This window comes from Chiroxiphia lanceolata, chromosome 3 (genome assembly GCF_009829145.1).
Source record: "Chiroxiphia lanceolata isolate bChiLan1 chromosome 3, bChiLan1.pri, whole genome shotgun sequence".
Classification (NCBI taxonomy): domain Eukaryota; kingdom Metazoa; phylum Chordata; class Aves; order Passeriformes; family Pipridae; genus Chiroxiphia; species Chiroxiphia lanceolata.
Window position 1 is genome coordinate 40,938,860 of NC_045639.1, and position 14,621 is coordinate 40,953,480.

The 14,621-nt window shown below is 37.4% G+C and overlaps 1 protein-coding gene across 1 annotated transcript in view; it reads left to right on the forward strand.

The window, feature by feature from the left end:
- Nucleotides 1-14,621, forward strand: part of PCNX2 (pecanex 2) — a 153,575-nt gene that overhangs the window by 87,852 nt on the left and 51,102 nt on the right. The window contains 2 exon segments of the mRNA XM_032682450.1: nucleotides 5,557-5,665; nucleotides 10,326-10,455. Of these exon segments, the coding sequence (XP_032538341.1) occupies nucleotides 5,557-5,665; nucleotides 10,326-10,455 (239 nt within the window).

The following is a 14,621-nucleotide window of genomic DNA, read 5'->3' on the forward strand; positions in this document are numbered from 1 at the left end:
CATTCTCCTAGCAGCCTGTATTTGTGTTTAGGATTGCCCCAGCCCAGGGGCAGGACCTTGCACTTGGCCTTGTTGAACTTCATGAGGTTTGCACTGGCCTAGTCCTTTAGTAAAGGAAATTTCTGTGAAGATAGTGTTGTCAGAAGCCATGCCTATGAAGGCTTTGCTGAAAAGGCTGGATCAGTGCAGCTGATGAGTGCACTCATCATTTATTTTGATTGTCTGACCCTCTGTATATTAAGCTGATGAGCTCTGATCTTGTCCTTTTTGCCCTTTTGGCTATATGGAAGTTACTTTTTTACAGTGCTGCAGCCTCCTTCCCTGGGCTCTTGCTATCAGCTGACAGTGTAGGAAGAAGCAGCATCTGCCATGAGCAGATCCAGGGCTGTTAGGTTTTATGATCATCTTATTGTTATAATCCTCATCATACTTACATCTGGTTAACATTTAACCTCAATTGTAAGGCTTCCAAGGCTTGTTACTCAAACTGCTTAAAACATGCCTGTTTTGTACACTGTTGATATTAAGTGCTGAATGCTGTGTTTCAGGAATATATTCCTTCGTCCAAGGTTTCATAACAGAGCCTTGGACTGATTATGTTTTGATCCTCTTGTATATATTGTATTAGACAATGATTTTGAAAACCTCAATATAAAGTCTTCAAATGTCTGTAAGCATATGCAGGTAAAGACAGCCTGGAAAGTACTTGTTGTAGATTCAAACATAGTGCTGTTCAAATACTCCAATAGAATGTCACAATGACTTAGGACATAAACATTAAAAATCTTTAGTATTTCCATTAAATCTTGTTTTGTAGGATTTCATAGGTGAAGTTTGCTTTAAATGGTACTAAATAAAAACCAGAAAGTCAAGGATTTGCAAAGCAAAGTCATTAACAAGAGTAAAATTATTCCACCTAAGTTTAATTTCATATCCATAAACATATACCTACTCACAACTTTACCCTCTTTATGTATCTTAATTTTTATTGACGTACAAAACCAACCAACCAAAACCATCAAAAAAACCCCCAAAAACCAGTAGATATTAGGATTTAATTCCAAGAGTTGGAGTTACCAACTGACCAGAATTAGCTTAACATATAAAACTAAATACCTCTCTCAGAATCTGAGTTCAAATTGTCTCAAGTTCTCAGGATCTAAAGAGGAATATGAAGAAATACCTGTTGAAATGGAGAAATAATTGCTTTCTGCACTTAACTGTTTAATTCTCTCAATTTTATGTTGCATGTAGAACATATAACCATATGCATATGACAGTTATTTTTGTTTAAAAACAATATATATATACAGTTTTTTTAAAACACAGCAAAATTCAAACTTAGCAAGAAAATGTTAATGTTTTTGCATTATTTAGTCCCAGTATTGCCAAGAAGTCTGCCCACACAGAGTCCCAACAGATGCTAAACATATAGAAAGGCTGCCAAAAGCTGAAAGCATTGCGTAGTCTGCATCTCACATTGTGTCATTTAAATTCAAGTGTTAATCTTTGCCTAGTTTATTGAAATCTACCAAACTGAGAAAAGGAGATCCCATTTTAGTGATGTTTCAGACTCCTGAAATCTTTTATTTTTTTCATGTATGTTAACTAATTTCCATTAACTTCCAGTTTGTAATGTTACTTGACTTTGGTTAAGAATAACCAGATTTAAAGTCCTGAAAAGATTAGTCTTTGCCTTTGCTTTGTTTGTAGATATATATAGATGGAGTACTAGCTGATTCACCAGAAGTCTGTAGAGGCTTCAGAACTCATAGAAGACTTAAGGATGATTAAGATAAAATGTTGTCCACATAAAATAAATATGAAAGATGGATGCACGTTCTGCACTTTCACTCGTCAGTGGTGGGAATATGCTGGTTGAAATTCACTGAGCATACCATAATTTAAACTCTTTGTCAAAGACTTTAAAAACTGTTTACTGTGCAAAACTGTCACATGAGTAAAGATATCTAGGAATATTAGAACTTCTATGCCCCCTAAATAATATATCACATATAATAGTTCTGTTTAATGAACTGTAGAAAACATTGATGATCTAATAAGGCTTAAAACAAATATTCTTTTATAAATCATCCTAAACTAAAATGCAGAAGTCTTAAATAAAAATTAATCTTTTATACTTGTTTAAGGAAATGGTTATAAAGAGAGGGTTAAAACTCAGTGCAGATTTTTTTTTTCCCACTCTTAGTTTGTATGGGAAGTTTCCCTCTTTGTATCTAGCGCAAAGAATATACCTCACACTCTCATTCAAACAAAACTCTACTGAGGATAAATTGTGTGTCCCACAGAATCACAGAAGGGCTGAGGTGTCCCATCAGGTTCTGTGGAAGCGTTTGGTTCAATATACCCTTAATTAATCCTTCATTATTTAGGGTATCTTAATTTCTCCATGCTTTCTCACAAGTCTCAGGGGCTGGTGACTCCTGAAGGCTTAACAGTAAAAACCAAGGCAGAGAAGGCATTAAGTACCTTGGCCTTCCCCGTGCCCTTTGTCACCAGGTCCCCTGCCCCATTCATCAGCTGATCCACGTGTTTTTTTCCTATTCTGCGTGTTGCCCTCAATATAACTGTAGAAGTCCTCCTTGTTGCCTTTTACTTTCCTCGCCAGATTCAGCTCCAGATGGGCCTTGGCTTTCCTATCTCTTTCTAATTAATTCTGTATTGTTTCTGACAATTTAAAAAAGACGAGGGTTTTCCTCTTTAGCTAGTTTCTTCAGATTACTGAAGACTGAAACGCAGTTAGTTGCAGTCAAAATGGCTACATTTAGAGAATGGCTGTTTCTGAGGACAAGCTTCCCCTCTTTATGAAGGCAATTTTTAGCAGCTTCAGTTTCTTTCTGTGAGAAAAGCTTTGTGATTCCTTGGAATTCCTGTGTTAGATATAGGAGAAAGCATATTTTAAACTGAATAAAACTGATAAGGAGGAATATTTTTTCAGATGGTTCTAGCAAAATGAAAAAGAGAAACTGTGAAGCCAAGTCCCCCTTCCCTAAATCTCAGTGTTATACTTGTTAGAGGACATCACCTTTAGCAATAATAGTTGTAAAATATATATGTAAAATGCTAATGGCAAGTTACTCCAAAGGTGATTTGCAGAACTGCCCTGGAAGCAGAGATTTAAGAGGTAATAGAGGCGCTTGACAACTCTTAATGAAAGCAGTAGCTTGAAAATCACACATTTCCAGGCTTTTGCTGTGGTGTTGTAAGGCTTTCAAAAACTAAGAGAGGTTCACTAAAGCATTCTTCGTGCATTCATGTTCTTGTGAATGGAAATGAGCTCCTTTGCCTGTCTTGTAGAAGTGTTAGCAGAGAGGCAAGTGTTGAATGAAACAACAGCAAGTTCAAGCAGTGGTGAATGCCGAAGTAGTAGGACTTGTTAGATGAAACAGAGAACTTGAGCTCCATGGCCTGTTTTGCAAGAATGTATAAATATTAAAGAATGCTTAAAATTATGTAATGGAACAAGTAGCCAGAAGGGTGTCCTCGTGGATTTGGTTTCCTAGCAAATGCAAAACCTGAATTTTATTTGAGGTTTGAAAACCTTTTGATGAACTCTGTGCTTTGAGCACAGCTGGGGTGATTTATGGCTTTGTGATTACAGTCTGTAACAGGCAGAACTTCACTGGGTTGTGCTACAGTTTTGAATTTCTGAGGTTTCAGATGCAAGTCATTAGCTTTTTCCAGCCCTTCATTTAAATCTTTTAGCAGATACAATTCTTCTTCCAGCTGTTTTCAAGTCATATGTAGTATTTTTGACAAAAAACAAAGTTAGCAAGATATGAGTTTCTCAAACTAAGTAGGGGTAACCAGGCTATGCCTTGAAGGGTTTGCAACAGCTTGTTTCTATCAGGGCTTCGCTTGTTTTAAATAGTATATCTATGTGCAAAGTTAATATAATCTATACTTTGCATATTGCTGCTAATTTGAGTCATGCCAAAGCAAAGAAAGCATGTGAAGCACTGCTTGCATCTGAACTGGAAGGTTTATTAGTTGTAACTGGAGATAGCATGACACGGGTTATAACTGGAGTTAGCAGCTGCTTCTCTGATCATTTGGTAGCACAAAGACCAAAACAGGTCAATGCTATTAGTCATTCTTACTTTCCTCACAGTTAGTTTGCAAGTACTTACAACAATTCATGGAGCAGCTCAGTGAAACAGCTTGTAAGTGCGTTGCCACTGTTGATCCAGACAGCCAAGTGTTACTTTGGGCATGATAACTAAGGGATGACATGAGATGGCCAGAGAAGGTGCATCCTCTCTGACTGTCAGCACACTGGTACATTAAGTGTGCCTAGAACCATGCTCTGACCCTGAGGCCAGCTGTCATGGGGAAGCTTGTGTCTGTGCTAATGAACTCTCACAGCCTGTATGCAAAATGGACAGTGGAGGGTTTTAATTCAAAAGGATTCTTGGGGATTGCTTGGAAGAGTGCTAGCTGGGCCAGACCAAAACCTTCCCAGAAACCTTTCTAACAATTTAAAAACACGTACAATAGCAGTGCTTGGGAACATTCCTGGAGGCATTTTACTGTACAAGTATTGATATAGTCTCAGTGTCTTTCAGGATGGTGGCAGCATCTTGTTTTTCACTAACTCAAATAAAAAATTACTCTAAGAAATTCAACGTGTATTTGCTGTATAAGCATGAAATATCGCATATGCTCCTGTTTCACTGTCAGCTTGTATGTGTGTTGAGCACTAATGTCTGTGGATGGCCAAATCTTTCCTGACAGTTTGTCAGGAACCCACTCTGCAATATGAATTTGGTGGCCTGATGCAGATGAGACATAAGATCTGTTTTGGCCTGATGCCAAGAGAAATGGCAGGGGAAAAAAGTGTATTCTGGGGAATAAGCACACATCATTCTTGAATCAGAAAATGCTAGTTGCAGTGCCAAGCATATTTTACAGAAAGCAAAAGTAAATTCATTGTGGTTTTCAGTTTTTACTGCACAACAATAAAAGCTCATATTTATGCAATGTTTTTATGGTACAATGGTCTTGAAAATGCAGCTACAATTCATGACTAATGCCATGCCTATGCTTACATCATGGTGGCTTCTCCCATTAAGTCAACAAATAAGAATGTTGTTTTCTTGAGAAATAAGTCAGATTTCAATGTGCAGAGCTGCTTATGTTACACATTGAACTTTTTCTGTTCACTATACCCAGTTTCTCCTGGAGTCTCCTCTTCTGTAACCATCTGACTTGCGGTGATTTATATTCAGTGAATATCAGAACCTGTTTTCCCACTTTCTAATTAGAGCAGACATACTTTTTAAAGGTAATCTGGGAACTACTTCAGTATGGTGGTTAAAAACATACTTCATTGCAAGTTTGAATTTTGAATGAAGAATGTACTTCTACGCCTTAATGAAGTTTAAGACCTTTATACCCATGAAAGCTAATAACACAATATAATTTATTTCATGTTTGTTCCAGGGCACAGTTCTAAAGTGTCTCTTTCAGATACTAGTTTTGAAACTGTCTTGGTGCCTAAAAAGTTACCATGTTTTTCTGTTTTTCTTTTTTCAGCTGTGGGACCTACTGCAGAAGTTGCAGTTCATCATGACATACATTGCTCCCTGGCAGATTGCCTGGGGATCATCGTTCCATGTTTTTGCTCAGCTCTTTGCAATACCTCATATCCTTTGTAAATTAGTTTTTCTTTATTCTTAAATTCTTCTTCATGTATGTAATTTATTTACAGTGTTTGAACAAGGTGTGAAATTCCTAGGTAACTTATTTTAAAATGTGAAAATGCTTAGAACACCTTCTGAGAAACAGAGTTTTCTCCTTTTTTTTTTTTTTCCCTGCATAGGATCTGAAACTGGGAAACTGAACTCTGACTCAAACTGGTGTGTTTATCCCTGCTCACTTCCCACCCAGCCACATTCTGCAGATCACTTACTTCCCTAGTCCTCAGCACTGACTTTTGATGTATCCAGAAAGAAATGTTGTGATGGACATATTGTGAAATGCTGGGCTCGTGGCTGGCTGAGCTCTCAAATATTAGTTCCTTTCTCAGTTGCCTCTAATTGGTATCTCAGATTTCAGTAAGCCAATTTCTGCTGCAACTGTCCTGATTTTTTTTAAATTTTATTTCAGAAGCAGAGGGGTTTTAACATTTTAATGCAAATTTTTCACTGGAGTGCTGAGAAGCATTCTCCTTTCTAACATTTCCACTCTGTCCTATGAGTAACAATATATATTCATCAACACTAAAGCAGTCCTTCAGAAGAAGTCTGTTTTCGTTCTGTTACAGGGCTGTGAATATTGGGTTTGTGAGCATGGGGAGTAAAACACAGAGTTCAATGCCCCCCAAATTTCTTTAGGGTTAAAAAAATGTATATTGAATTTTTTGAACAGAAATCATTCTGTTTAAAGTCAGATTCAGTTAGAAACTTGACTGAATACAGAAAAAAATTAATGCAAAATAAAGCATTTTAACTGAACAAATTTAAGTTTATTGACAGCTAATGCATTATCAGATACTAACTTTTAATTTCTTCCTTCCCTGCTAACCAGAGTTGTGGAAGAAGAGTTGACAAAGTGGTTTTAATTCAGACTTACTGAAGAGTTTACTTTGTACTGTTTATTAGATATACACACTTAAGTCTTTGTCCCTTTCATTCCACAGGGTTGGGATTTTCTTCCCCTTGAGTGATTTCTTCCCTCTGCTCTTTGCTGTGAAACATATGCAGTGTTGATTAACAATGTTTATGTTTCTAGATAGGAAGAATAAAGAGTAAGAGCCTCAGACAGAAGGAAGTGCACACAGAATAACTCCCAAAGGGAAAGCTTTAAACTATCTAGTTATGGAAGAAAAGCATTATGAAAGCAGTGATCTAAGAGTTTTAGGTGATTTGTAGCAAATCATTCCAGAATTTCACAACAAAAAAATATTTTCATCTCTGTTGTAGGTGTGAATTCCAGGAGAAGTGTATCTGAAGTTATTTAGCAAAACCTTTAAGAACTGAGATTATGTTTCAATAGGTTTCCCTTTGGTCACAAATATTTTGTGCAGTGGTAACTTTGCTCTCGATAAAAGTACCGATTAAGTTTTGTAAAATGGAAAGTAGTTAAACCAGGATTTAGTTTGTTTACAGAGCTATTGCCAAGGTGATCTAGCCTAGCTTTCTATTATTTATATTTGTAGTATGCTTTGTAAATACAAATATGTCTTCTAAAGCAATGTTGCAATTAAGTTAAATGGTTAAATGCTGAAGTTACTATTCCCACAGCAACAATAACTCTGCCTCTTTGCACATTATTTTTATTTGTTCTTATCATAACCCTGCAAACAGTAATGCTGAATGTGTGTTCCAGTTTGCAGAGGCACTAAGCCTGCCATTTCTTTGCAGAGTTAATTGTTTGTGGCTCTTGATTGCTTCAATCACATCTGCAAACAGGATGTAAATGTTTAAATTTTGAAGTGCCTTGGTGAACTTTTGCCTTAGAGCTCAGTGATAGGAGTGTTTCAGGATGCTTCAATGCATTAGATTCCAGCGTGCAGGGCATGAAGGGCATCATGTGTGGAGCTTTCCCTGGTGGAGGTTGTGGAGACTCGACCATTAGAGATCTTCAGGAATTTAGATGAATGTCTATCAGGAATCATACAGGTTTAGCTGATCCTGCTTGTGTCTGATAGATGATCCCTCGAAGTTCCTGTTAATCCCAGAAGACCAGGAATGGGAATGGGAATGGGCTTCTGGCTTGAGGAGAGATCTGCAACTTTCCTAGTGTTTAAATGGGTAAGATGAGGTTATGCATGTATAAATATCAGCACATTGAGAAAGTCAGTGTAATCTGTAGTTCAAAGGAGGATTTTACCTAATAAATGAACAGTGAAATTGGGGGAGGGGGGGAAGGAGTTTGTATTCAAGATTATCCTGTTTAGAAGAGTTTTTGCTTTGGTTGTTTCAGGGTTACAGCTTAACATTAGAAAATGAAGGCCTGTGACACCTAATTTTCCCATTCTCTAGGTGATTGTGTGCCTGGCAGGGACCTATAGAAATTGCAAGTAAAAATGTGGGGTTTGAGAAACGGAGGATTTTGGCTGACCTTATTGCATAGTTTTGTGTTAAAAGAAGGGGGTGGAAGATTTTGAAAATGTCAGTCTTTCAATTACTCGTTTTGAAGCCAATTTGAATTTAAACAGATTTTTAAATTATAAGAGTTAATCTTCCAAATACAAAGCTTTATTTCAGGTTGAAGATTTTTTAAGGTTTGGGTTTTTTTGTTCTCAAAATTTGATTTTGGCCATTTTAAAAGAAAATCCATTATTCACAAAGAAACAAGTTCTGCTTCTAGATGGTATAGCCTAACAAAGATAGTACACAGGAAACCTCATTTGGGACATTGTGCAAAAAAGTATGCTTCTAAGTTTTTGACACTTCTTTCCTGTTTTTTACTTAGACATAATTAAAGCATTGTTATTAAAAAAAATTACCTAATAAAAACAAATTGGATACCCTCAAATAAAAAAATCCCCAAAGACAGATAATTGCCCACTGCACACATCAACTATACATAAGAGAGTCAGGCTTTAACTTGCTCTTGTGGCACACTTACAGATATGAAACAGTTAGTTAAAATCACTCCTCACAAGTCAAATGGGAAATGTCTTCCATCATCCATTTAGTAGAGTATTATGTCTTTTAGGAAAAAAACCCTGATGCTACTGATTATGTCTTAGACATGAACAGTTAACAGTGGAGTGCAAAATGTCTTAACTTATGATGGTGGCAATTTTTTGTGATTAATCATGATATTATAACCTGCCTTAAAAAAGGCAACTTGCTTTGCTGTCCTTATCTGTCCTCCTTGTTCTCTTTTCGTCTCTTCAGCTCCTGTGCCTCTTTCCCTTATCTGACACTTGTAAATTCTTGTTCATCTTTCACACCAGTGCTTGGTTATGACTACAGTGTAATGTGACAGTTTAACTTTTTTGATGCGCTTGCTTTCTGTTCTGTGCTCTCTGTCACTTTTTAAACTTTAGACTCTGAGGGCAGATCATTTTTCAAACTCTTTAATGCACAAAGACACTATTCCAGACCACTCTCTTTTAGTGAGTTTGAGGGATTTGAGATATCTTTTGACCAACATTTGTTTTTAGATTTTGCAAATGTCTTTGAAAGCATGGCTAGCTAGCCTTTGTGTGGAAATACTCTACCAAGAATGATGCTACATGGGTAAAAGTGGGTTTTGTGAGGTCTCAGAGACTGTGGGAGACACATACAGTATATTGCTATAAGAGGGTAAGCTAAAAGACTGTGGTTATTGGGTGATTTAACCTGAAATTTAGTTTAAGATGCCCTTGATCACTGTACCTGGATAGTGGTTCCTTAGTTCATGGCTTCTTTACTTTGCACCTGCATCCCAAGAGAGGTGTAAGGAAGGACAACTGGTCTCTTATGCCAACTTGGAGGTCTTTTTTTCTTAGATTTCGTGGATGTGGTGTGAATTAACAAAGAATTTAAGCCTAACATTTTATTTGCTTGCATTTATTTAATCATGTTTCTTTTGATTTGCATCTTTTTCAGTATCCTTATCCATCTCTAACTTGCTTTTCATCAGTCTGAAATATGACTTTACATTTAAAGTAAGCTATGGATTCAGGCATTCATTGTGATGTTTACGTGTAATATTTACTATTCCCCTGTCCTCACCTTCTCATTTCGTATATATTTCAAAAAGTATGAAATGCTGAACATTTTTTGCCTTTTGGTCAGCATGGATATTAAATTGTCAGTAAGAATTAACATGAAAGCATGACTTTAAACCAGCAGGTTGGATTATAGAGGCATAGTTTCTCCACATATTAGGTCATTCCAAAACAAGCAGAAACTCACAGAATGGAACACTGGACACAGTGAGAGCAAGACTCCAATGCAGAGAACGAAGAATTTCCAAGAAAGTGATTTTTTTGGTTTTGTGTGTGTGGTTTTTGAACTCTGTGTCAGACTCTGGAGAGGCACTCCTGTGTTATAGAAGGTACACTAGGTAGCTGGAAAAGGGCACTTAACTGTACTGCCTATGCTCAGGATCTGTCCTGAGGCAGAGCTTAGGCAGGGACACCCTGATAATAATGTACTCTGTTCAGACATGTCAGCTCTGTTACAACTGTGTAGCATTGAAGAGCCACAGATTGCATGCTAGTAATGGGTAATTTGGCACTGCCTGCCTTCCTTTCCTTTACTTACCACCTCTTTGGTAAAATAAACAACAGCAAAAAAAGTGGTTCAAAGAGTGTTTTAAAATATAATGAAATCATTTGTGTTACCTTAACTTGCAATTTTCAGACTCTGCTATGCTTTTTTTTCAAACTCTGGCCACTTCAGTCTTTTCTACACCACTAAGTCCATTTCTGGGTAGTGTCATCTTTATTGCATCATACGCAAGACCGATCAAGTTCTGGGAGAAAAATTACAAGTAAGACTATTCAAAATTTTCTATACTTGTTATTTCTAAAGGTTTTGCTCTCATTAGTTTCATTTCTGGAGGTATTACTATTTCATGGTTATTTGGTTATTTCTGAAAATGTATGTAAACAATTATTGGTTTGTTACAGATGTTGCATTTGTTGTACAGACATACAGTAAGGGAGCTGTGAAAAAAAAATCAGTAAAACTCTCAGCTGTCAGCTAGCTAGTGTTAGCAACTAAATCTGTAAAGCCTTTGGCACAAGGAGTCATACTGCATGAATACATTTTATACTAACTAGCCTGATTAAATGTTACCCTTTGGGATGGGGCAGGTAACTCTCGCAGCAAAGTGATGATGATTGTAAGTTGTCATTACTTGTTATGTCTGATCTTGGGCTTGACTCAAGAATTGGTTGTCAGATTTTAGCTGCCATTCATTTAGTTTAAGAAGGACATAAAGATTGAATAACTTCTGCCTCTTCTGCCTCTTCTGCCCAGTAGGATTTGAAAGCTCTCTGTAACTGGGATCAAATGGGCTCCCAAGAAGAGTACTGGAGACAGGGAACCACTTCTTTTTCCAGGTAGAGGTAGTTTTTGCAAGGGATGACCATCTGCGACGTTAGTGGCTGGATTCAGTGAGTGGGCAGGGTGAGTCCTTTGAATCCTGTGCTCTGGGCAGTGCATGAGCTACTCACCCCCCACTAATGTGTAGGCAGGCTCAGAGTAACTTATTGCAGCTACAGAACAGTGACATGAGACTCACAGTGAAAATTATACTGGCCAAGTCAGGGCTTGGCCAGACCCGTGAGAAGTGCTATGTGCTTGGCCATACTTCTTGTATTGGTGCTGCTGGTGTATCTGAGAACCTCAAGAGAATTCAAAACTAGAAATTACAGTGATTGATTTTCCATCTTTTAGGGGAAAGGACCTGTTTAGTTTAAAGAGTTTTATTTTGTTTGATTCTGACCTGTGTCAAATGAATAGGTACTGATCTATAAAGAAATTAGTTGGACAGAGCCAAGTCATATAGAGAGGCTTTGTATTTGTTTCTGAATATGATGAGATTTGTGGAAACCTTTCAAGGGGAGCTGAGTTTTGTACACTAGGGCCAGATTTTAACAAAATTCTCTCTCACACATTTTTTTCCCTTGGGTCAACAGATTAATTATTTCAAGGGAGTGAAGCTGAGGGCAGTTATGGAAAGGCAGGAAGCTACCACTAATCCCACAGACAGCTTTACATTTTTGGACGAAAACTTTGAACAATATGAAGTAGGAAGTGGGGATTTTAGCATCTGCTACACTTTATTTCAACCAGAGCATTTTGAAGGCCTTTGGTTTCTTTTCTAGGTACCAAATAGAAAATCAAACTCAGTTGTGGGCACATCACTTCCAAATAGCTAGGTTAGTGTTGAGTCTCTAGGTTATTGTAGAAGGAAATAGAGGGGATCATTTGTATTTGCTTTTGGTATGTCTAATCTTTTGGGACAAAATGAACAGGACATACTCAAAGGAAATATCAAAAAATGGCTGATGCTTGATACTTTAATGAGAGTGGGAGGTGGAGTGGGGTGGGCGTTGGTGTCTTGTTTTCATCAGTAGCACCCATCTGCTATTCCCTCTAAGGGAAGTGAAGAAGTTGGTGCTAATAAATTTGGAAAGCAAGGTAATTATTTTACCCATAAACTGTAAAACCCCAAGTGCAAAAAAATCAAACCATTTTAATACTTTAATCCACCACTGCTTGTCCTTGCAAAATAAGCAATAACTACAAGTTTGTATTCAACATGAAGGCTTAAGTTACTCTTTGTAAAAAATCACGCTTTGTTGTTTGTTAGAAATTTTAATGTATCTTTTAGGATCTCACTTAAAGCCCACAATCTTACTTGTCAAAAACCTTTCAGGAGTAGAAAACAGCCTTGTAGAAGATTCAGATTGTCAAAGTGAAATAAATGTTTGCCTGAACTTGTGGCATCCCACAATATGCACATATAATGATGACTCCTAAATTTATATTCATTTTATCTCTAACACTTCTGATTCTCCTTTACCTTGCTTCCATTTCAGTATTTCATTGCTCACATGAGAAAATAACCAGAGTGAGTGAGAGTGGGACTGAAAACCTGCTGGTTTATTAGAAGGACGTAGTGAAAAGACAGAAAAAATCAACGGGAGGGAGTGATATTTTATTGAGAATAATGACATTTTCTACAAAATACTTAAAATAGTTGAATTGAGTGGGCGTTGCCTTACTGCTTTGAATCTCGACCTTTCAAGATCTAAAAAGTCAAAAGAATGTCATAATTGCTTTCTTTTGGAGCTGTATAGTTAAATAGGATCAGGAACTTGAACTAGAATGGAAAGTTGTTCTGGCTCCTGCACTGTCTTTGTACTGCAATTCCTTACAGCCAGATGTGCACTGAATTTTAAGGTCATCTAAGACAGAACAAACAGAAGGGAAAGTTGTACAGATTTCCTTTTTGGAGTGCCTTGACAGTTAATTTTCCCAAATTCAGCTCAAGGTATTCATGGAAAGTCACAGGTATGAGATAAGCTCATACAAAACAGAAGCTTTCGAATTTTTTTTTTTTCTGTTTCCATACTCGTTGTTGACAGGAACTTTTGCTCAGGGGAAATCTACCTTCAATGTACTTTATATACCTTTTTTGCTTTGCCTGCTTTGCATACTCATTTCCAAACACTTCCTTGCTATATTGACCACTACAAAAAACCTCATTTACATTTATATGAAGTTAGAGTTTGTCAATTCCAGGGTTATATTTTTTATAATTTAATAAAAATTTAAAAACTGCTCCATTTATTCCTTAAAGTGTTGGTTTGGTTGTCTCTGCCTGGTATTTTCTGAGTGCACACATACATATCTTGCATTTCCAGTGTTTCTTTTAGTCCCACTTTTTCTACTGGCTGAAGAGGACTTTGAGTGCTCAGGTTTCTGACTGGGCTTCTTCCGCTCTAGATGATGTAAGCTGGAGCTGAAAGTCTTAGAGAATTAAGGTGATGGTTTGTTTGTTTTTTCAAGGAGATGGAGGAACTCAAGTGGGTAAAAAAAAGAAAGAGATTCATTTGGATAGTAGGCAAACTGTGAAATTCCTAACAGGCTCTTCAAAATTCAGGAATCATACTGTGCCTGTTTGTGCTCTTGCAGTGTGTGCACAGAGCATGGATGTTCTTCCCTGCAATCAGCAGATGCTGTTTGTTTTTACTGTGCACTTTGGTACTCACTGCATGCAGAATCTAGCACACTAATACATCACTGAGGTCAGGGATCTTTTTGGGGGTAAAAGGAAGGGTGACTTTAAGAAGAAGAAAAAATAAGGAAGTTAAGATAGAACAACTTTTCATGCAATCACAGTTTTACAGCTTTTGCTGCCATTGTTGAAAAGAGAGGGGTGTAAAACGTGAAGGTTTGCCTGTTCCTCATGAACTGATCACCTTGTGGGAGTTGACTATGAGAAATTTTCTTTCTCTCCCTCTCTGTTTATTTTTGTGGTTGTGGTCGTTTGGGGTTTTTTTTGGTTTTGGTTTTGTTTGTTGGTTTAGTTTGGTTTTGTTTTTAAAGATTGGTGCAACACTGGCTTTGCCCTGCTGTTAGCCTGGGTCCTGCTTCCCAGTTTGAAGAGCACTGTTTTAGTCTTTATTTTCACAGCTGTTGGAATGATTAGGGTATAGATGTCAGAGAGAGAAAAGGAAATAGCAGTAAATCTTGTTTAATGTAAAGGCACTTGAAAGCATAAAGTGTTTGTTTAAACGCTGTTGTTCAGTTCCCCCGCTTTGCTTTTTTTCCTCAAATACTTTGTCACGCTGCAGCCTGACTCTGTCCTTCTCCTCCCGTCCTCTTATCTTGCTTTATATCTTGCATATGACAATGGACAGAATAGAGTAGGAAGTTTACTTTCATTCCCCAGTGGGTTTAATTGCTGGATCACGTCAAGCAGCCTGTTCCCTGCTGCAGCTGTGACTTGTCCCCACAAACAGCAAACTGCCACCAGGAGTCTGGAGATTTCGCTGTTTACAAGCTGTTCATCTCTCCTGCACCTTCCTGTTTCTATTCTTCTGGTTCAGTGCCTATTTTTGGGTAAGGCACAGTTTGCATTTGCTTTGAAGCGTAGTGAGTGAATTACAGTGCGATGTAACCGAATTAATTAGGTGTCTC